This window comes from Suncus etruscus, chromosome 15 (genome assembly GCF_024139225.1).
Source record: "Suncus etruscus isolate mSunEtr1 chromosome 15, mSunEtr1.pri.cur, whole genome shotgun sequence".
In the NCBI taxonomy this organism is placed as follows: Eukaryota; Metazoa; Chordata; class Mammalia; order Eulipotyphla; family Soricidae; genus Suncus; species Suncus etruscus.
In genome coordinates, this window is record NC_064862.1 from 52,799,910 (window position 1) to 52,820,658 (window position 20,749).

Consider the following 20,749-nt stretch of genomic DNA (forward strand, 5'->3'; position numbering starts at 1 on the left):
ACTCCTTACAGATGTGGCCCTGCATAACAGGAGGGGTTTGGAGCTACTGTTCCTAAAACAAGGTGGTCAGTGTATGGCACACAGGAAACTTGCTGCTTCTATGCTAATAACTCTGGGGTTATCAGGCACAGTCTGAATCAGCTAAGATAGAGGCTGTAGGACAGTAAAGAGCAAAGAAGGTGGGAAATGAATTGGATTGAATTACTCTTTAGCAGGTCATCATGGTTTACTAGTCTTGTGATGGTGGCCATAGGACTCCTAAGCTTATTATGAATTGCTATGTATTATCAATTGGTGTCTTTGTGACCACTAGAATTAACAGTGTTAAATTGAGGGGCCGGCGTGGTGGTGCTAGAGGTAAGGTGCCTGCCTTGCCTGCACTAGCCTAGGACGGACCGCGGTTCAATCCCCCGGTGTCCCATATGGTCCCCCAAGCCAGGAGTGATTTCTGAGCGAATAGCAAGGAGTAATCCCTGAGCATTACCGGGTGTGGCCCAAAAACCAAAAAACCAAACAAACAAAAAACAATAAAAAACAGTGTTAAATTGATATTTTTGAAACAGTGGTATGACATCCTGGACCAGCTGGACACGGAAGCCGGTGTGGCAGAAGTGTTGGTAACCTGATAACCTGATAACCTCACCTAATTACAAGAAAGGGTGTTGTGAGAAAGTATAGCCCTCCAAATATGAGTTAGCCTTGAGCAAAGACAATTCTTGGCTGGGAAAGCCAGAATAAGAGCTCCCCAAACCTAAGTTCAGGGGTCTTCAAACTTTTTAAAGTGGGGGCCGGATTACGGTCTGGAGGGCCGGACTATATGAGCTACTAATTCCTACTCACACTGCACATATCTTATATAAATAAAATGAAAACCATTTATAAATAAACAGATCGCGTGCCAGTATTTCAATGGGAACTGTGGGCCTGCTTTTGGCTAATGAGATGGTCAATGTCCGGTTCCATATTTGTCACTGCCAGCTGTAACAAGTGATGCAAGTGGGCATCAGTTAATCTTGATCTGGTTGGAGATTTCAGATGTTTCATTCTTGAAAAAGTCTGTTCACAGGCATAAGTGCTGCCAAAGATGGTTACCATTTTGAGTGCATGGTTCCTGATATTTGGATATACACTGAGTGTATATGCTGGCAGGTATCTTGGCAACCAAACAGCGCTCACTGTTGGCGGGCCGGATCAGACTCCTCTGCGGGCGGGCCGTAGTTTGAAGACCCCTGCCTAAGTTGAACACGAAGTCTTGAGCTACTCTAACTCTGCTTTCCATTTCTTTTTCTTTTTCTTTTCTTTCTTTTTTTTTTTGGTTTTTGGGTCACACCCGGCAGCGCTCAGGGGTTACTCCTGGCTCTACACTCAGAAATCACCCCTGGCCCGCTCGGGGGACCATATGAGATGCAAAGATTTGAACCACCGACCTTCTGCACGCAAGGCAAGTGCCTTACTTCCATGCTATCTCTCCGGCCCCTGATTTCCATTTCTGTATCCATATTCTGTATCTTGTTTCTGTATCCTGTATCCTGTCAGATGAGGTGGAAATGTAACCTTGACTCCCCCAGTGTCTGTGTAAGGAAAGTATATAAAGTATGCTAAAAGACTGCTTGGGACTCTCAATGTCTCTTTGCCCAATGGTCCTCAGCCCTTAGCTCTATAAACTTTTCTTTTTCTATATCTGGTGTCTTTGTGTTTTTATGGGTCTGGCTTAACATAATTACTGTTATGTTCCAATGTGGAAATGAAAGGTAATAGAAATAAAAACATTGACATGGTCCCAGGGACATGGCAGACTGCCTTAACCACTTCACCAGATTGTGCTCACCAGCATGTTGCCTCTAGTACTATCTCTAGCATATCATAACCAAGTGCTTTTTACTCCCATCTGCTGCCTCCTTTGCCCTCTCCACAAGCTGCAAGCAATGTTTGGGCCCTATGTTACATCATCAAAGGGAAAGGAAGTGAGGGAGGCAGGGACATAAGGGAACAAAGAGCCAGAAATCTTTGTGTTCAATCATGTTTGCTCATGATGGCAATGAAGTAGTTTGAGCTCCCAGTAACTCTGCCCAAATAAGACTATGGAGTCTGCAAGCCTTCATGGTTCCTTGGAGCCATGGAACATAAGGATGCTGGGAGATGAGGACAAAACTTAGTCTTAGTTCCTGTGTCTATTGAGCAGCTAGAGCTATTGGTCATAAATTTGGGCCTGCACTGAGGTCACTGGGTGGAGTCATGTTGTCTCCACAGTGGCCACTGAACTCAGGCCTGGAGGTCTCCATTGTTGATCAGTCTCATCTAGGCTTGATTTTGCCTTTGACCTCTCAGTCTGGGGTGCAAATTTCCCCAGCCCGTTTACCTCTCCAGTAAGAAAAAAATGCGGGGTGGGTGAGATGTGTGTGTTTGGGGGTGTGGGGAAAATACTGGAATTATGAAATCTCTGTCTGCAGCTGTTCTTGGGAAAGGATCACAGATGGTCAGACCTGGGAGATCCCTGGGTTATTTGGGAGCCTGCGCAAAAGCCTCCTTTCTACATCTTGCAGTTCCCCTTTGATGTGCTGAGGGAGGGGATGAAAGGGTTGCCATGGAGTTGCTTCAGAGGGTTAAAATCCTCCCCTATGTTATCTCCTATATGTTATCTGGCTACAGCCAGATGCTGTGGCCCTTATGAGAGATTGTGTGAGCAGATCACCCCCAGGGCTCAGAGATCAGTTGCAGGCAGAGGGTAGAGAAGGCTCAGCAAAGTGTGTGGGCTTTGTGCCACCCAGATTTCTCTTTTTCTGAAACTGGGTGAGGATTCAGGGATCTGGGGGCCACATCTCCAGCAAGCCCAATGGTAGGATCTCAAATATGAGTTTGGAGGACTTTGGGGTGCTGAGATGGACACCAGGTCTCCTGCATGCAAATCATGCACCCAACTTATTGCACTGTGTATCAGGCCCCTCCTCTATGCTTATTTTTGGGCCCCACCTAGTGCTGCTCAGGAATTACTCTTGTTTGCACTCAGGGATCACTCCTGGTATTGTTTGGGGGACCGTATGGGATGTCAAAGAGGGAAGCAGTCTTGCCATGTGCAAGGCAAAGACTCTCCCTACTGTATTATTGCTCTGGTCCTTCTTCTATTTTTTTTCTAATTTTAAATTTTAAAAGAAGCCCCCCACTACCACAAATTATACAGTCGAGTTTCCCACATTTGGGGAAATCGCAAGGGTCAGCACATCCGGACTGCAATGATTAAGCCTAGTCCTGGGGAAACCACCTTCATGATCATGGTATCTCCCTGCCAGATAAGTCCTTCTTCTATTTTTTTGTTTTTGTTTTGGGGTCACATCTGGAGGTGCTCAGGTGCTCTGCATTCAGGAATTATTCTTGGTAGGGGCCGGAAAGATAGCATGGAGGTAGGGAATTTGCCTTGCATGCAGAAAGATGGTGGTTCGAATCCCAGCATCCCATCTGGTCTCCCAAGACTGCCAGGAGCGATTTTTTTTTTTTTTTTTTTTTTGGTTTTTGGGTCACACCCGGCGTTGCTCAGGGGTTACTCCTGGCTATCTGCTCAAAAATAGCTCCTGGCAGGCACGGGGGACCATATGGGACACCGGGATTCGAACCAACCACCTTTGGTCCTGGATCGCTGCTTGCAAGGCAAACACCGCTGTGCTATCTCTCCGGGCCCCAGGAGCGATTTCTGAGCATAGAGCCAGTTAACCCCTGAGCACTGCTGGTGTGACCTAAAAAACAAACAAACAAAAATATTATTGGCAATGGCTTGGGGACCATATGGGATACTGGGAATCAAACTGGGTTGGTTGTATGCAAGGCAAATGTGCTCCCGTTGTATCATCACTTCAGCCCATCTCGTCTGTTTTTAATTGAAATACCAACTACAATAAAGGAAACAATGAATTTAATGACATATGAAAAGAAAATTCAGAAATCTGAAAGGCAAAAGCAAGTTAGGCAAATGAAGCCGAAGTGATGTGACAGCCTGGGCTATGCAGAAAGGGGAATCCCAAGACTGTGAGGACAGTTAGGCTCTGCCCTAGGGATCGGTTATTCAGCTAACAGGTCAGCTCAGGACCAGAGGTACTTTAATGCTGAGCATGTATTGTACATGCTGGAACCCCACATTCTGGTTCCCAAGCACCAAGCAAGAAGTAGCCGCCAAGCACAGCCCAACATCCCCTATTTTCTCCCCCCAATTAACTTGGGTGTGAACCATCTATGTTATTTATTTGGGGGCCACATTCAGCAGTGCTCAGAGCTTACTCTGGGCTCTGTGCTCAGGTATCTCTCCTGGCAGGGCTTGGGGGGCATATAAAGCATCCGGGGTCTAACCAGAGTTGTCTGATCTGCCAACCCCTCTCTCTGGTTCCTGAGCTCTCTCCCAGGGCCAAGGCCCCTGTTTCCATTCATTCAGGTCATTAAGGCAGGGGTAGCAGTTCCTCTGGTCTCTTGCTTCTTGTTTTCCTCCAGCTTGAAGTTCAATCATGCTCTAAGGACAAAGTTTCAGACCACCCAGACAATGTGCATAGAGGTAGTCCCTATGAAGCCAGGGAGAATGGTGGTTGGGGGAGCTGGTGGTTTCCCAAAATTGCATTTAATACTAGAAACTCTGTGGGTTATGGGGTGAGTAGATTTTGCATATGACATGTTGAAAGGGAAAAATCAGAGCACCTTGTAACAAGAGAGAATGTGGGTGAGGTGGAGGGCTTATTTTTATTTATTTATTTATTTATTTGGTTTTTGGGCCACACCCATTTGATGCTCAGGGATTACTCCTGGCTATGTGCTCAGAAATCGCCCCTGGCTTGGGGGGACCATAAGGGACGCCGGGGGATCGAACCTCAGTCCATCCTACGCTAGCGCTTGCAAGGCAGACACCTTACCTCAAGCGCCACCTTCCCGGCCCCTATTTATTTATTTTTTATAATTATCTTTATTTAAACACCATGATTACAAATATGATTATAGTTTTTTGATTACAGTCATGTAAAGAACACCCCCCTTCACCAGTGCAACATTCCTACCAAGAGTTTATTTTATTTTGTTTTTCTTTAAGGCCACATCTGGATATGCTCAGGTTTTACTCCTGTCTCCGAGATCTGGGATCACTCTTTGTGGGACTCGGGGGACCTTGTGGAATCCTGAAAATCAAACCAGGGCCAGTCACATGCAAGGCAAGTGCCCTACCTACTGTGCTCTCACTCCAGCTCCTGGAGGGATTAAATTCTGAGAGAATTTATTGTTTTTTGTTTGTTTGGCTTTGGGTCACACCAGTGGTGCTCAGGGGTTGTTCCTGGCTCTGTGCTTAGGAATCACTCCTGGAAGGTACGGGGGACCATATGAGATGCTGAGGATTGAACCCAGGACAGCCGCATGCAAGGCAAAAGCTTCACCAGCTGAGCTATTGCTCTGGCCTGAGTATTTATCCTTTATTCATATTTTAGTTTCAGGAACATTCCTTTGGTACTTAAGGACCACTGGGGCTCAATGCTCAGAGATCACTTTCGCACTTAGGGAACCATGTGTTGCTAGGAGCTGAACCCAGGCCTCCTGCATGCAAGACCCAAATTCCAGCCCCTAAAGCCTTCTCTCTTGCCCTGTGAAAACTATTTATTTATATTTATTTACTTAGTGGTGCCCAGAATTTAACCCAGGACCCCACACATGCAAATCAATAGCTCTACCTCTGAGCAAAAGGCATGGTGGTGGGGGCTGTTCAAAGCCTTGCTTGAGGGGCCGGGAAGGTGGCGCTAGAGGTAAGGTGTCTACCTTGCAAGCGCTAGCGTAGGATGGACCGCGGTTCGATCTGGCATCCCATATGGTCCCCCCAAGCCAGGGGCGATTTCTGAGCGCATAGCCAGGAGTAACCCCTGAGCGTCAAACGGGTGTGGCCCAAAAACCAAAAAAAGCCTTGCTTGAGTACAATCCAGGTCTTCTATTTTTTGTTTGTTTGTTTGTTTTTTGGCTACACCTGGTGGTGATGCTCAGGGGTTACTCCTAGCTATGCACTCAGAAATTGCTCCTGTCTTGGGGGATCGATCATATGGAACATGGGGGATTGAAGGGTTAGCTGTACAAGGCAAATGCCCTACTGCTGTGCTATCACTCTGCCACCCCCCTTTTTTTGGTAATCCAGGTCTTCTGAATGCAAAACTGTTGAACCAACTCCCTAGTTCAGAAAGTCAAGCTTCTGTTGCTATAGGGCTTCTCCTCTGCAAAACCTTACAGATCCCATATTTTACCACATTCATTAGCAACAACCCTGCTTTTCTCAGTCCCCAAATTGACTTGTCACCTTTTATTGTGCAATCATTTCGTGGTATGATTCAGTTCTTGCCACTATAGAGATAAGGAGGGCAACAATGGATTGAGAAAGGTGCACATGGCCAAGGGGAGCCTAAAATTCACATTGGGGCAAATTGGACTTCATTGTGGCACATTGTACTGCTGTATCAGATGGTCTGAAACTTGAGGTTTGTTTAGATTTGCTGCAATACTTAACCACATTGACACTTAGTTTCAGAGAAAGACCTTAGGCACTGACCCTTCCTGCCAGGCTTGGAAAGTTGCTCTAAGTCACCAGATATGAGGAGACTTGCTTCTTCTGGTATCTGTGAAACTAGATTTTTGTTGTTGGAGGGGTTGAGGGAGAGGAATGGGGAGAAGGGGTGGTGGTAGGGGTACAGTCATATCAGGTGTTGCTCAGGGCTTCCTCTTACTCTAGCATCTATGCTCAGGGATCACTCCTGGCAGTGTTTGGGTAACTACATTGAGTGCAGGGCATTGAGCCTGGGTCTTTACTTGCAAGGCAAACATCTTCCTTGTTGTCCTATATTGCTGGCCTTGAATCTAGAATTCTTTTTTTATTAATAATTTTTTTTTGTTTTTTTGACCATACCCGTTTGATGCTCAGGGGTTACTCCTGGCTAAGTGCTCAGAAATTGCCCCTGGCTTGGGGGGACCATATGGGATGCCAGGGGATCAAACCGCAGTCCTTCCTTGGCTAGCGCTTGCAAAGCAGACACCTTACCTCTAGTGCCACCTCGCCGGCCCCTTTTAAATAATTTTTATTGTGACCAAAGTGACTTACAAATCTTTCACAGTAATATTTAAGGTACATAGTGACAATGAATCAGGGGCATTCCCATCACCAGAGTTGTCCTCCCTCCACCCCTGTTCCTAGCATGCATCCCATATATCGCTTCTCCCCCCCACCCCACTCCAATGCTAGTGTAGCTGGTTCCCTCTTGTACAGCTTGTTGTAGATTGGGTATCAATTCAGTTGTTGTTGACTTTGAGTTTGGTGTTTAAGTCTGATCATTTTTTATTTCCACTCAATGTTCATATGACTGTTTGGTCCTGGTACCATCCATTTCCTAACCTCAATTTATGAGGCAGAACAAGATGGTTCAAGTTATGTGGTTCTGTTGGAAGAAAAAAAAGAAAAGAATACGGAGAAAAAAAACCTGGGAGTAGTCTATCTAGATGTTATAAATATCAATTTAAAAGAAGAAAAAGATAACAAAAAAACCCCAACAAACCAAGAAGAAGAAAAACAACAAAAACCAAAATCAGCAACTACATAAAACAAACAAAAAGCAAAATACAAAAAAGGGCAAAAAAAAAAAAAAAAAAAGGAAAGAAAGAAAGAAAAAGAAACAATCAAAAAACCAAAACCAGCAACTACCAAAAAAAGGGTTCGTGTTTTTTTGTTTTTGTTTGTTTGTTTGTTTGCAAAGGCAAAGTAAGTATTGGGGAAATTAGAAAGGGAATTCCCTTGGCCTAAGAGATACTGGGTTTCTTGCCTTTGAAGCATAACTACAGGCTCCATACTCACTCATTTTCACATCTTTTTATGGTGTCAGGAAATTTTCCACTCAATTTTGGATGATAAAATCAGGCTTCTATAATTAAAGATCTTGGTATTTACACAGGTCATAGGACAAAGCCTAGGATAGAGCCTTTCTTTTCAGTTCTAGAAGTTCTGTTCTATCACTGTTGTTGTAATCAGTCTTCTGTAATTAGTGATCTTGGTTTTTGCACAGATTCTAATACAAAGCCTAGGATAGAGTTTCATTGTGGTTCCAGAAGTTCTGCTCAGTCACAGTTGTGAAAGTCAGACCTCTGGAATTAGAGATCTTGGTTACTGTACAAATTCTAGGCTGAAGCCTAGGCTAGGGTCTTTCTTTTTGGTCCCAGGATAGGTTCTTCCCAGTCATGGTTGCCAAAGTCAGTCTTCTGTAATGATCTTGGTTTTGCACAGATCTAAGGATGACTTGCCTTCTGTGAATCTAGAATTAGACTGTATACTGGAAATAGTGGGCTCTGTTAGGTTTAGGTAGTTTCCAAGGTCCCATTATGAACGTAGTAAAGCAACGTTTTTTTTGAATGTAAGACATTGTAGGGCACCATTATATTGAATAAAAGCCCTTGAATAGGGCTGGATGGAGGTGGATGGAGAGATGGAGGGTGAGAGGTCTTTCTCCTCCAGTCCACTGGAGTGTTTTCCAACACCCTTCAGTCGTCAGGTCTGAGGTTTCAGAGTAGCAGAGAGGAAATCCACAGACAGGTTTCAGGAGATATCATCTTTATTCAGCCCTGGCCAACGTATGTGGCCTATCATATCCTTTTACGCTGGATCCCTATTCAGCCCTGCATTGTACCTTGTCTTTCAGCCATCTCTCCTCCTGCTGCTTCCTCTCCATCCATCCTCCCAATCCTCTTTCCAAAGACATTAGAGGTGGGCATCCTCCGTGACCTAACATGCTTCTTGCAGCCCCTAGATGTATGTGTAACGAACCCCATAAAGACTACTTGAGTCACTTCCATGGCTTCTACAATGAAGAATGAAGTTCCCTGATCACCAGGAGATGCCCACCCCCCCCCTCCAAATACTTAGGCTACCTTCGCATGTGAGTAATTGGGACCTTAGATCACACAAAACAGTCGTCAAAAGCTTCATAAAGATTCTAACCTTTTTTTTTTATTTTTTCTTTTCTTTTTTTTTTTTTTTTTTAGCACACTGGACAGATCTGAAGATGATGATACTTGGTGCAGAGCCACGAAATAGTAGACCGAGTAAGAGTGGTACATCTGCACAACACTGTAGCAAAATTTCTCAAGTGTGATATGTCAACAGAATGTACAGATCAAAAGCAATGCATGCAGTATATAAACAGGAGAAATGAGCCTGAGTGATAGCACAGAAGGTGGGACATTTGCCTGGCATGCAGCTGACCCTTGTTCAATTCCTGGCATCCCATGCGGTCCTCTGAGCCTATCAGAAATGATTTCTGAGTGCAGAGCTAGGAGTAACTCCTGAGCACTGCCGGGACCAAACCAAACCAAACCATGCCAAACAAAGGGGAGAAACAACAAATTGTCCTGAAGAAATGCTGCCTATTGGTTAAGACTGTTTAAAGTTTACATATATGTATGAATATTTCAGACTTTCTAATCTTGTTTTTTTTTATAATTTTTTTATTTTGAATTATGAGAACAAAAGATGCAAAGAAGGAGGATAAGGTAAAGTTACAGTAGAAGGACAATCACCCATAACATAATTCTCAGAAGAAGTCCCCTTGCTGATATCTTAACTTTGAACTTTCACCAAAGAAAGTCAAGATAAATAAAACAGAATCCATGTGCAATTACTTTGTCCCTCAAGTTCCCAGATTGTAGCACATTATAATATTTCTTAACAGCACACAAGGCAATCTAAAGCCATCAAACTTACGTAACTCCTTAAACATTAGAGGCATAGTATTTTTTACATTTCCATGTACATGCATATTAGCTTAAGTTAACCTCAAATTTTAAGTGGGTGCGTTTTAAGGATTAGAGTCAAAGGAGCACAGTAAAAACGGTGTTAGAGTGGCAATTGTTGTTTGCATAGGCCTACCAAAATATGAGAGGCATGGAAAGGAATAACCTTGGCCTAAATACAAAGAGATCCTACCCCTGAAGTTTCCTGGCATAAGACCAGCTCTAGGCCTCAGGCAAGTTATCGTTCGATCCAAGACACTGTCCGTAGTGCCAACACACTTATCACACAGTCTCTGTTGTTGGTCTCATGTTTCTGTATTAAAGATTCTGGAATCTGCATGTCCTACATTGAAGTCATGATGTGGAGTGCCTTCTCGTTTCACCTTACCATGAAAGGGCAATGCAGGAAGCCCTGTCCTGTAAGCAGGTTGTTGTTGTTAAGTCTTCTCAGTGTTAAGGGAAGTCTCTTTTGAGCAGGACAATGTCTGAGCAGTGGTAGAGTCTTCCGTGGTAGAGGATTGCTTCCAGGTGATGTTATAGACAAACCTCACCATTAAGGGGCAATACAGCAAGCCCTGTCCAGTAAGCAGGTCATTGTTCTTGTTGTCTTCTCAGTGTTAAGGGGTGTCTCTTTTGAGTAGATCGATGTCAGAGCAGCTGTAGGGTCGTCCCTGGTACAGGAATGCCTCCAGGTGATGTTATATACAACCTTGGATGTTTTGTAATGTCTTCTGTAGATCAAGGGGTAAATGGAGAATGCCCATTCTTCTGAGGCCTGTGCCAGGTCTTTATGTCAATGTTCAGGGTGTAAGGTCTCATTGCACTACAAGATTTGTGTGTTCCTATTTCTATTAGATAAGAACTTTTTTTTTTTTTTTTGGTTTTTGGGCCACACCCAGTAACGCTCAGGAGTTACTCCTGGCTATGCGCTCAGAAGTTGCTCCTAGCTTGGGGGACCATATGGGACATTGGGGGATCGAACCGCGGTCCGTCCAAGGCTAGCGCAGGCAAAGCAGTCACCTTACCTTTAGCGCCACCGCCCAGCCCCTAGATAAGAACTTATTGGTATGTATAGTATTTTCCCATGTTAGTGTGCCTACGCAAACAAGATATAAAGCCACGTGGTGCTATCAGATATATGGGGGCGTAAGAACATTTTCAACAAGACCCATGACTTGGTTCAAACATAAGTATTAAACTGAGGGATTCTTACACACCAAATTCCATATTGAGCAGTTCACAAAGAGAAGATAAAAAACATGGGGGGGGGAATCATCACTGTATAAGAAAGTATTTAGCAAAAGTTATAGCCGTCAAAGAAAACACCCATAAAATGTTGAAAAGATATGTGTCCTTTTTATGCCTTTTAAAATAGTTGGGTGGGTGTTAACTCTAGGGCACCACTTTGGTCTGTGACTTAGGACTCACAGTACTTAAGTTAGAAAGGGTAAAAAAGGAGTAATGATGATAGGAGTTAAAGAAGTTAAAGAGAAATATGAACTTATGAAGGGGTATGCAAAAGGGCAGAGTACAAAATGGACATTCTGCATACATAAAAACATAATTCAATGATAGTGAGTACTATTAATGTTTCTTGTGAGAGTACTATTAATGTTTCTTGTGAGAGTACTATTAATGTTTCTTGTGAGAGTACTATTAATGTTTCTTGTGAGAGTACTATTAATGTTTCTTGTGAGAGTACTATTAATGTTTCTTGTGAGAGTACTATTAATGTTTCTTGTGCGCGCGGGGGCTATTGCCCCCGTGCGATTTTGAAAATGTAGACTGGACAAAGATTACCAGTGCCAGCCAAACCTCCTCCTGCTAGATTCCCGGCTCCCAGGAAGGAGAGATCCTTCAAGAAGCTGGGAGACCAGAAGTTCAGAGCCCCACCCAGACCCTCCCTAAGGAGCTGCATGGATAGTGGGCGAAGGCCTAGGGTACCTTCAAGCTCCACCAAGGGACCCAACTCACCAGCTTGCCCAGGCGTGTGGCCCGGGGAAGCCCTGGAGATCTGGAGCAAGGCAGTAGAGGGGTGCTGGGGTTACCCAAGTCCCGCACCCCCACTAGGCCTGGTCAAGCAGGCCTCCGGCATGGCGGGGGCCTGCCAAACCTCCTCCTGCTAGACTCCCGGCTCCCAGGAAAGACTTTCTAATCTTGTACCAAGGACAGTTTAATAATAAACGATGGGGTCTGGAGAGATAGCATGGAGGTAGGGTGATTGCCTTGCATGTAGAAGAATGGTGGTTCGAATTCTGGTATCCCATAGAGTCCCCCAAGCCTGCCAGGAGCAATTTCTTTTTGTTTGTTTGCTTGTTTGTTTTTGGGTCAGAGCTGGCAGCGTTCAGGGGTTCCTCCTGGCTCTACACTCAGAAATTGCTCCTGGCAGGCTCAGGGGACCATATGGGATGCTGGGATTCGAACCACCGTCCTTCTGCATACAAGGCAAACACCCTACCTCCATGCTATCTCTCTAGACCCCAGGAGTGATCTGAGCATGGAGCCAGGAGTGACCCCTGAACGCTGCTGGGTGTGACCCAAAAACCAAAAATAAATAAATAAATAAATTAACGATGAAGTAATAGCACATAGAAAAAAATTTTTTATTTTAGTATTTGGGCCACATCTGACAGTGCTAAGGGGTTACTCTTGGTTCTTTGCTCAGAAATTACTCTTGGCAGGCTTGGGGGAATTTATAGGATGCTGGGGATTAAACCCAGATTAGCCATGTTCAAAGCAAGCACCCTCCTAACTGTATTATTGTTCTGATCCCACAAGTAGTTGTTTTGTTTTATTGTTGTATTTTTTGATCACCCGTGTTACCCCCACGTCCGCAGCACACCCGGATAGAACAAACACTTTTCTGGACCTCAGGCTGTTCCTCTTACCCTACCTGTTTCAGGGCACCCATGGAAATTTAGGTGTCCCAGTTGGTACACAGCATCCTAAGGATTCCTCCAGTAAATGATTGAACCTGGGTTGGCCTGGTGATAGACACACACACACACACACACACACACACACACACACACACACACACTTTGCATAATGCTTGCACCCCAAGTCTCTCAATATAAAATAACGAAACAACTCCAAAATAACCCAATAACAACAACAACAACAACAACAAAACCTAACAACGAGGGGCCGGGCGGTGGCGCTGGAGGTAAGGTGCCTGCCTTGCCTGCGCTAGCCTAGGATGGACCTTGGTTCGATCCCCGGCATCCCATATGGTCCCCCAAGAAGCCAGGAGCAACTTCTGAGCGCATAGCCAGGAGTAACCCCTGAGCGTCACAGGGTGTGGCCCAAAAACCAAAAAACAAAACAAAACAAAAAAAAAAACTAACAACGATTGGCATCAGATCTGTGATGATTGTGCAGTGATATAGGGACTTTAAAAGATGGTATGTCAAAGTTAAAAATGCAAGGCTTAATAAAAAAAAAAAACGCTAAAAGGCCTGGGAGCTAGCTCCAATCGATTGGAGCTCATACATTTTTAAGTTTGTTTTTCCTGGTAATGATGGTGTGAGGACTAGAGGGGGTGGTGTGGTGCGCAGGCCCTCGAACAAGTTTTGCAAGCAGGATGCCTCAGATTGGAATCTTTCTTTATCAGCGTTTATGGTTCCCTGAGAGCTGCCAGGGGCAGTCGCCTCCTCCTCCTAAGCACAGAGCTGAGCATAAATAAGTTTTGTGCACCACTGGGTGTGGCCATATACTTATAATGTTCCTTGTTTATTCCAATTATTAAGATTGCTATGTTATATGTTATCCCTTCTTGTTTCTCCATCCATAATCTCTGAGGCGGATGGTCCTCAGCGGTTTTGTTTTGTTTTTTTTTTTTTTTTTTGGTCACACCGGCAGCACTCAGGGGTTACTCCTGGCTTTGCACCCAGAAATGGCTCCTGGCAGGCTCGGGGGGACCATGTAGGATGCCAGGATTTGAACCATCATCTTTCTGCATGCAAAGCAAATGCATGCTATCTTTCCAGCCCCTTGTTTGTTTTGTTTGTTTGTGCCTTTTGAGGCCCCAAACACCCGGCAGCGCTCAGGAGTTACTCCTCGCAGGCTCAGGGGACCATACGGGATGCTGGAGATCGAACCCGGGCCGGTTGCGTGCAAGGAAAACGCCCAGCCACTGTGCTAGCGCTCTAGGGCCCAAACTCGGCAGACCGTGTCTCTTCCAGGCCCCGGGCACTCTGGCAGCTGCCACTCCCGCGCAGGCGCCTTGGCGCGCACCCCGCGGCGGCGGAGCGTGTGCGCATGCGCGAGGGCGGGGCGGCATGCCTGATAAAAGCGGTGAGTCAGCTGACGCCCCGCATTGCGGAGAAAGGAGACGCGGAGCCATGTCCTTGCTCTTGCTTCTGTGTAGCCTCTTGGGCTTGGGTAAGCACTGGGACCCCGTCAACCTCTGCAGCCTGTGTCTTCGGGGCCTCCCCAGGTGGCTGGACACCTGTGGGGAACCTGGGAGGGCGGGGATTGCCTGGGCCCCTTTTCCCCCAGCCCTGGGCCTGTCCCCAACCGCCGGCTGGACTCGCCTTCGCCCCCAGGCCTTGGCTCTAGGCAGCCCCAGCTTTTTGCTTCCGATCGGGCTCTTGGATTTGCAGGAAGCAACAGCATGATCATCGGAGGTTTGACTTCTATTCATTTCCCTTATTGAGATTGAGGATACACACTCATTCGGGGTTTAGGGATTGCTCCTGGTTCTGTGCTCCAGGGTCACTCCCCAGCGGTGCTGGGGAGGGGAGAGCTGGGGCAGGATGGACCTGGACCAGATGGGATGATGCCAGGGATCGAATTCGGGTCAGCCCCGTGCAAAGCAAACGCCTTACCCGCTCTGCACTGTCGCTCCTCCGCCTTGCATGATAGATTTAGATTGGCTTATGGTTTATGTTGCCCCAGTCTATGACTTGCAAATGATATTCTTTTGGAGGAGGGCGGTGGTCCTGGTTATTTATTATTTTTATTTTATTTTTTTAACATTAAACCTTAAAAAAAAATAAAAGCCCAGTCTGTTTTTGGTAGGTTGACCTTCCTTTTTCCGGGAATGATGTCAGTTTGTGGGAAATTGGTATAGACGGGAGGGTGGGGTATGATCCATGCTTGTTGGGAAGAAAATACCCAAGATAAATAGTCGTTGGGGAACAGGTGCGCTGCCATCCTGGAATTAGAGGGGCCCTCCTGTGCTCTCTACCCCACTTAACTTTTGCTTGCTTTCTTTTGGGCCACACCCTTGGTCCTTAGGGCTTACTCCTGGCTCCAGAGGGCCATGTGCGCGCCAGGATTGAACCCTGGTTAGCTGCATGCTGGGCCTGTACCCTTCTCTGTTTCACCACTGAATCTCCAGGAAAAGGAGTGGGGCTGAGGAATTAGCAAAAAACCCCTCCAGTTTGGGGGTTAGATTTCTGTTTGTTTGGGGAGGGTCTCCAGTCTGGGGCTTTCCGGTAATAAACTATCAAAGGGAAATTAACCTGATAGCAGTTTTTACTTTCCTGTACAAAATGGGGGAATGGGGGAGAAGGTGGTTAGATTCCTTTTTCTATACAGGACCATCCACATTTTACTGCACGACAGAACTGATAGGGAACCTGATATATTGAAAGATGAAATGAAAAAAAAAATAGAAAGATGAAATGAACTTCAGATATTTGGTTCATGTTTGCTTTCAGCACCTCCCAGAATGTGTGTCTGAATCATCATTAAACAAAAGCTTTTAAAAGTGCTTTACTCACTCGCAGATATGCTTGTTACTACCTGATCTGGGTAGTAAAATAATCTAGGGCTGGTCCCCAAATTTTCTATATCGAATGAGGACCTTTTGATTTTTTTTTTTTTTCCAGTGAAGGAGTTCTCTCTTGTTTTTGATTTTTGGGCCACACCTGGTATTGCTCAGGGATTACTCCTTTCTCTGCACTCAGGAATCAATCACTCCTGGTGATTCTCAGAGGGCCTTATGTGATTCTAGGATTGAGCCGAGATCTAACCCAGGCCAGCCTCATATGAGGCAACCACCCTCCAACCTATTGTGCTATGGCTCTGGCCCTTATAGTTCTCATTTTTTTGTTTTTGTTTTTGTTTTTGGGCCACACCCAGCGGTGTTCAGGGGTTACTCCTGGCTATCTGCTCAGAAATAGCTCCTGGCAGGCATGGGGGATGCCAGAATTCGAACCAGCCACTTTAGTTGCTGGATTGGCTGCAAACGCTACTGTGCTATCTCTCCAACCCCTAGTTCTCATTTTTTTGCAGTGAGTGTTCCTCACAAGACTCAGAGTTTTGAATCATCCAGTCGTCCAAAAGGAACTTCTTTGTTTGGAAATGGAGAACTTCCCCTGTTCTCAATAGTTACCTCAGACCTTGTCCCAGGACCCCTTGTTAGGTGGGGAATATATTATAATGGCCTTGACAGGACCTCAAGGTCATGCGAATAGTGTTGGGAATGAATAGACCCCAAGGTCGTACTAATAGTGCTGGGAGTAATGCTCCTTTGCAGGACTGCTCTGCACTCACTGGAGATAGGACCCCCCCCCCCCCCCCCCAAGTTTCAGAGTATATTCCTGCACTCATTATGAAGACAAGACTTTACCTTTTTTTTTTTTTTTAAATATATATATATATTTTTTGGTTTTTGGGCTATGATGCTCAGGGGTTACTCCTGGCTATATGCTCAGAAATCACTCCTGTCTTGGGGGTCCATATGGGTCACTGAGGGATCGAACCTTGAGGATTGATTGTACCCAGGTCTGTCCTAGATTAGCGCGTGCAAGGCAAATGCCCTACTGCTTGTGCCACCGCTCTGGCCCCTGCCTTTTTCTTTTTCTTTTTCTTTTTCTTTTTTTTTTCCTTTTTTTTTTTTTTTGTTTTTGGGCCACACCCGGCGGTGCTCAGGGGTTACTCCTGGCTGTCTGCTCAGAAATAGCTCCTGGCAGGCACGGGGGACCATATGGGACACCGGGATTCGAACCAACCACCTTTGGTCCTGGATCGGCTGCTTGCAAGGCAAACACCACTGTGCTATCTCTCCGGGTCATATTTTTCTTTTGTTTTTACCTTTTTCTTTTTTAACCTCATTCCGACTGTTTCTTTTTCCTCACCTGAAAAAGTGAGAATTAGCCCCTATCTAGCCTGTCTTGTCATGCCCTGTCCTCTTTTTTTCAGGTCTCTGGTCAGTGGTGGGAAGGTGGGTACTATTTGTAGCTCTTAATTGTTTAGCCCTTATTGGAGAATGGGGTACTATTAGGGTGCTTAGGATCTGATATGGGACTCGCACACACAAAGCATGCACACCCTTGCTTTGAGCTCTCCCCAGACGTGCGTGCCTGCGTGCGTGTGTTTGGTTCACTGCCCACTCTGGGACCGCTGGCAGTGCTTGAGGAACACGCAGTACCCAGAGTCAAGCCTGGGCCTCCTCTCCCTGTGAAGCACATGCTAAGCCACTGGTGCACTTGTCTCTGGCCCTCTGATCGAACAGCTTTAGAAGGAATGAGGATTGTGGGCATCCCTACAGGTGACTCTCCCAAATCATAGGTGCCTTTTACTAGGAAAGTCAGGACTAAAAATTCAGTTTCCATATAGAACTTGTTTGTCGTGTCTCTCCTAAAGTCACAGATCTACTGGTTACTTTTTTTATTGGGGGGGGGAGGGGTGTCACACCAGTGTTGCTCAGGGGTTATTCCTGGCTCTGCACTCAGAAATCGTTCCTGGCAGGCTTGGGAGACCATGTGGGATGCCTGGAATCGAACCACTGTCCATCTGGGTCGGCCGCATCCGCGTTCAAGGCAAATGCATACTGCTGTGCTATCTCTCCAGTCCAAAGGTGCTTGTCTTATATGCAGACAGGTTGGATTTGATTCCCTACACCCTGTATGATACCCTTAAGGAGGGATCCCTGAGCACCGATGGGTGGTTCCCCCCCCCTCCCATAAAAAGCAAGTGAGGATGTTTAACAAGGTAATGATTAATGTCTGCAGAGTCTGAGATGTGGGCTGAGCTCACTGCTGTGGCCTAGATGTCACTGTCCCTTCTGTTGGGGACCCCCCCCAGAGGCCTGCAGCTCTTGGTCTTGTTAGAATATGCTGTGCACCATTAATTTCTTTGATGACTTGGTTTTAATAGATATTTATATAAAATTTTATATTTATCTGTTTGAAATATTTGTTTCAGGGCCACACCATTGGTGATCAGGGCTTCATCCTGCCTCTGTGCTCAGTGGGGCTGGAGTTTAAACTGGGGCCCCCTGTATGTATGGAAGATATAAGTGCCTCCATTACTGTGCTATCTCTCTAGCTCCAGTACTTTTAGTTGATGCATGACCTACTGGAAAGCAGTGGAACTCAAGATCTCACTTATCAGGAGTTTAGGACCCAAACCTTCTTTGTCATTGAGTTGTCTGTCAGTCAGTAGTTGGATTTGGGCTGTGGGCACCCCAGTGGGATCGCAAACTAGCCAGCTAAGCTTAACTACTTGCACTGAGAGAAGTTGGGTCTTTTAGATTCTAAAACAGGTAAAGGAGCACTCACACCTTCTCTTTTTTGTTTGTAAAGCTGGAGTTGGCCCAGACTGAGGTGGAGAAGTAAGGTAGGGTGATGCCTTCCTAGTAAGATGTGGGACTTTCTCAAGAGCAAGCTGCTGCTTGTTCACCAGGTCCTGTTGATACTAATGCCAGTGAGGAGGAAGCTTTGGGTTTTCTTAGAGAGAATTGTATTGACTCTTGGGTTTTACCCACAATGGTTTTTCACTCCTCACCTAGTGATGCTCAAGAGCTACCCCAGGGTTGCTGCTGTTGATGACTTGGAGTTGGGGGAAGAGGTATCACTTATGGCAGAGTTTGGGAGTGATGCGGGTGGTCTTTCAAGGACTGTGGTGCTAGGTATGGCGGAGTTCTCAGGCATCACTTACAAACAGAACCATGCGGACCTTAACCATGGGCCATCTTCTTACCTCCTGGCTTGACTTTTTCTTTTTAGTTATTTTGATTTTTTTTGCGGGGGCTGGGCCCACACCTGGAGGCGCCAGGGGTTACTCCTGGCTCTGTGCTTAGAATTGTTCCTGACAGGCTCGTGGACTATATGGGATGACGGGTATCGAACCTGGGTCTGTCTGGGATTGGTGGCAGCGTGCGAGGCAAACACACCCTACTGCTTGCTATACAGTGGCTCCCAGCACTCTTGGGTAGGGGTTCGTAACAGGCCAAAAAAAAAAAAAAAAAGCAAAGCCCAAGATATAGAAATTTAACTGCTATGCTCCTTTTCAGCAGCCTCAGACAGGCTCCAGAGCCCAACTTCCTCTCTGTCAGATTAATCATCTTCCCATAGAGGTTTCAGCACATCATGAGGCGACCACTCCTGCTGATGGTTCACTTCTGTCCTTGCTTGGGCAATATCCTCCAGCCTCTTTCATCCCAGAGGCTGTTTTAAGTGTAATGAAACAAAATTAGTAAATGAAGGGACTGGAATTTTTAATCACGGGGTTAGGGAAACCTGTAGGGTGAGTGAGCAGTCAGCAGTTTGGAGCGTGGTGGCAGGGAATACCCAGGGTTGGGGTTGATGTGTGTGTGGGGGGCTGGACTTGGCTGCTGGGGGGTGTCTAACAGTAGCCTCGCTTCCTGGTGACTCTTAATTCCTGGCTTCTTGCCCTCCCCTCCCCCCGGTCACCATGGCTTCTGGAGAAATGTCCTTTAGGCCCCTTGATTCTCGGGGGCCACCCCCATCTCCCTGAGACTGGTTCTTTGCCACCATCCTGCCACACAGACCTTGCCCTGACAGCGTTGGCCTCTGAGCCTGTCTTCCCCTTCCTCTTTTTAGTAATTGGTGGTGGTTGTGGGCCCTTGCTCTGGCTCTGAGATTACAGACATTATTGTATTCCTTGTAATGATTCTAGCGGAGTCAAACCCAGGGCCTCATACACTTGTTTCACTACTGAGCTCAACTTTAGCCCATCTTTGCCTTTTTTTTTTTTTGGTTTTTGGGCCACACCCGGCAGTGCTCAGGGGTTACTCCTGGCTGTCTGCTTAGAAATAGCTCCTGGCAGGCACGGGGGACCATATGGGGCACCGGGATTTGAACCAACCACCTTTGGTGCTGGATCGGCAAACGCCGCTGTGTTATCTCTCCGGGCCCACCTTCTTTGCTGTTTATTCACTTTTTTTTAGGCCACACCTGGCAGTCCTTAGGGCTTTCTCTCTCTCTCTCTCTCTTTTTTTTCCCACACCCCCTTTTTTTTTGTTTGTTTTTGTTTTTGTTTTTGTTTTTTTTTGTTTCCACTCATTGTACACCCCCTTTTTGGTTTTGGGTCACATCTGGCAGCTCTCAGGGGTTACTTCTTTTTTTTTTTTTTTGGGTCACACCAGGCAGTGCTCAGGGGCTACTACTACTGGCTCTATGCTCAGAAATCGCCTCCGGCAGGCTTGGGGGAACCATATGGGATGCCGGGATTCATACCACCATCCTTCTGCATGAAAGGCAAAGGCCTTACCTCCATGCTATCTCTCTGGCCCCAGGGGTTACTTCTGGCTCTATGCTCAGAAATTGCTCCTGGCAGGCTCGGGGACTATATGGGATGCCAGGATTTGAACCACAGTCCTTCTGCATGCGAGGCAAATGTGCTACCTCCATGCTATCTCTCTGGCCCCAGGGCTTTCTCTTATATCTGCATTCAGGACTCACTCTTGGTGGGCTCAGCAGACCATATAGAGTGTCTGGGATCAAACCCAGGTCTGCTCTGCCAAGGCAAGAACCTTCCCTGCTGTACTGTCCTTCTGACCCAGGTTATGGACCATTTTAGACACCCTGAGAGGGGAAGATTAATTGAACTGAGCACATATGCAACACCCTGATTCCTAACAATTTACGTCCCTTCATAGAAGACTGATTTCCTGAACTTAGTTTGTCTCATACCTTGTATGTCTACTTGAATAAATATGTATAACATTCAACAGAATGAAGTATACTGTTTAGACCGTTTTGGGCGGCAGGGCAAACCTGCCAGT

The 20,749-nt window shown here is 46.1% G+C and overlaps 2 protein-coding genes and 1 pseudogene across 2 annotated transcripts in view; 2 read left to right on the forward strand and 1 right to left on the reverse strand.

The window, feature by feature from the left end:
- Positions 1–20,749, forward strand: part of SPOCK2 (SPARC (osteonectin), cwcv and kazal like domains proteoglycan 2) — an 836,669-nt gene that overhangs the window by 139,634 nt on the left and 676,286 nt on the right. The gene's annotated exons all lie outside the window — the stretch shown is intronic.
- On the reverse strand, positions 3,148–3,295 carry LOC126031463 (uncharacterized; annotated as a pseudogene).
- PSAP (prosaposin) overlaps positions 14,045–20,749 on the forward strand; it is a 28,834-nt gene continuing 22,129 nt past the window's right edge. Inside the window, exon 1 of the mRNA XM_049789266.1 lies at positions 14,045–14,151. Coding sequence (XP_049645223.1) covers positions 14,049–14,151 — 103 coding nt within the window. The 5' untranslated portion in view covers positions 14,045–14,048. The remainder of the gene's footprint in view (positions 14,152–20,749) is intronic.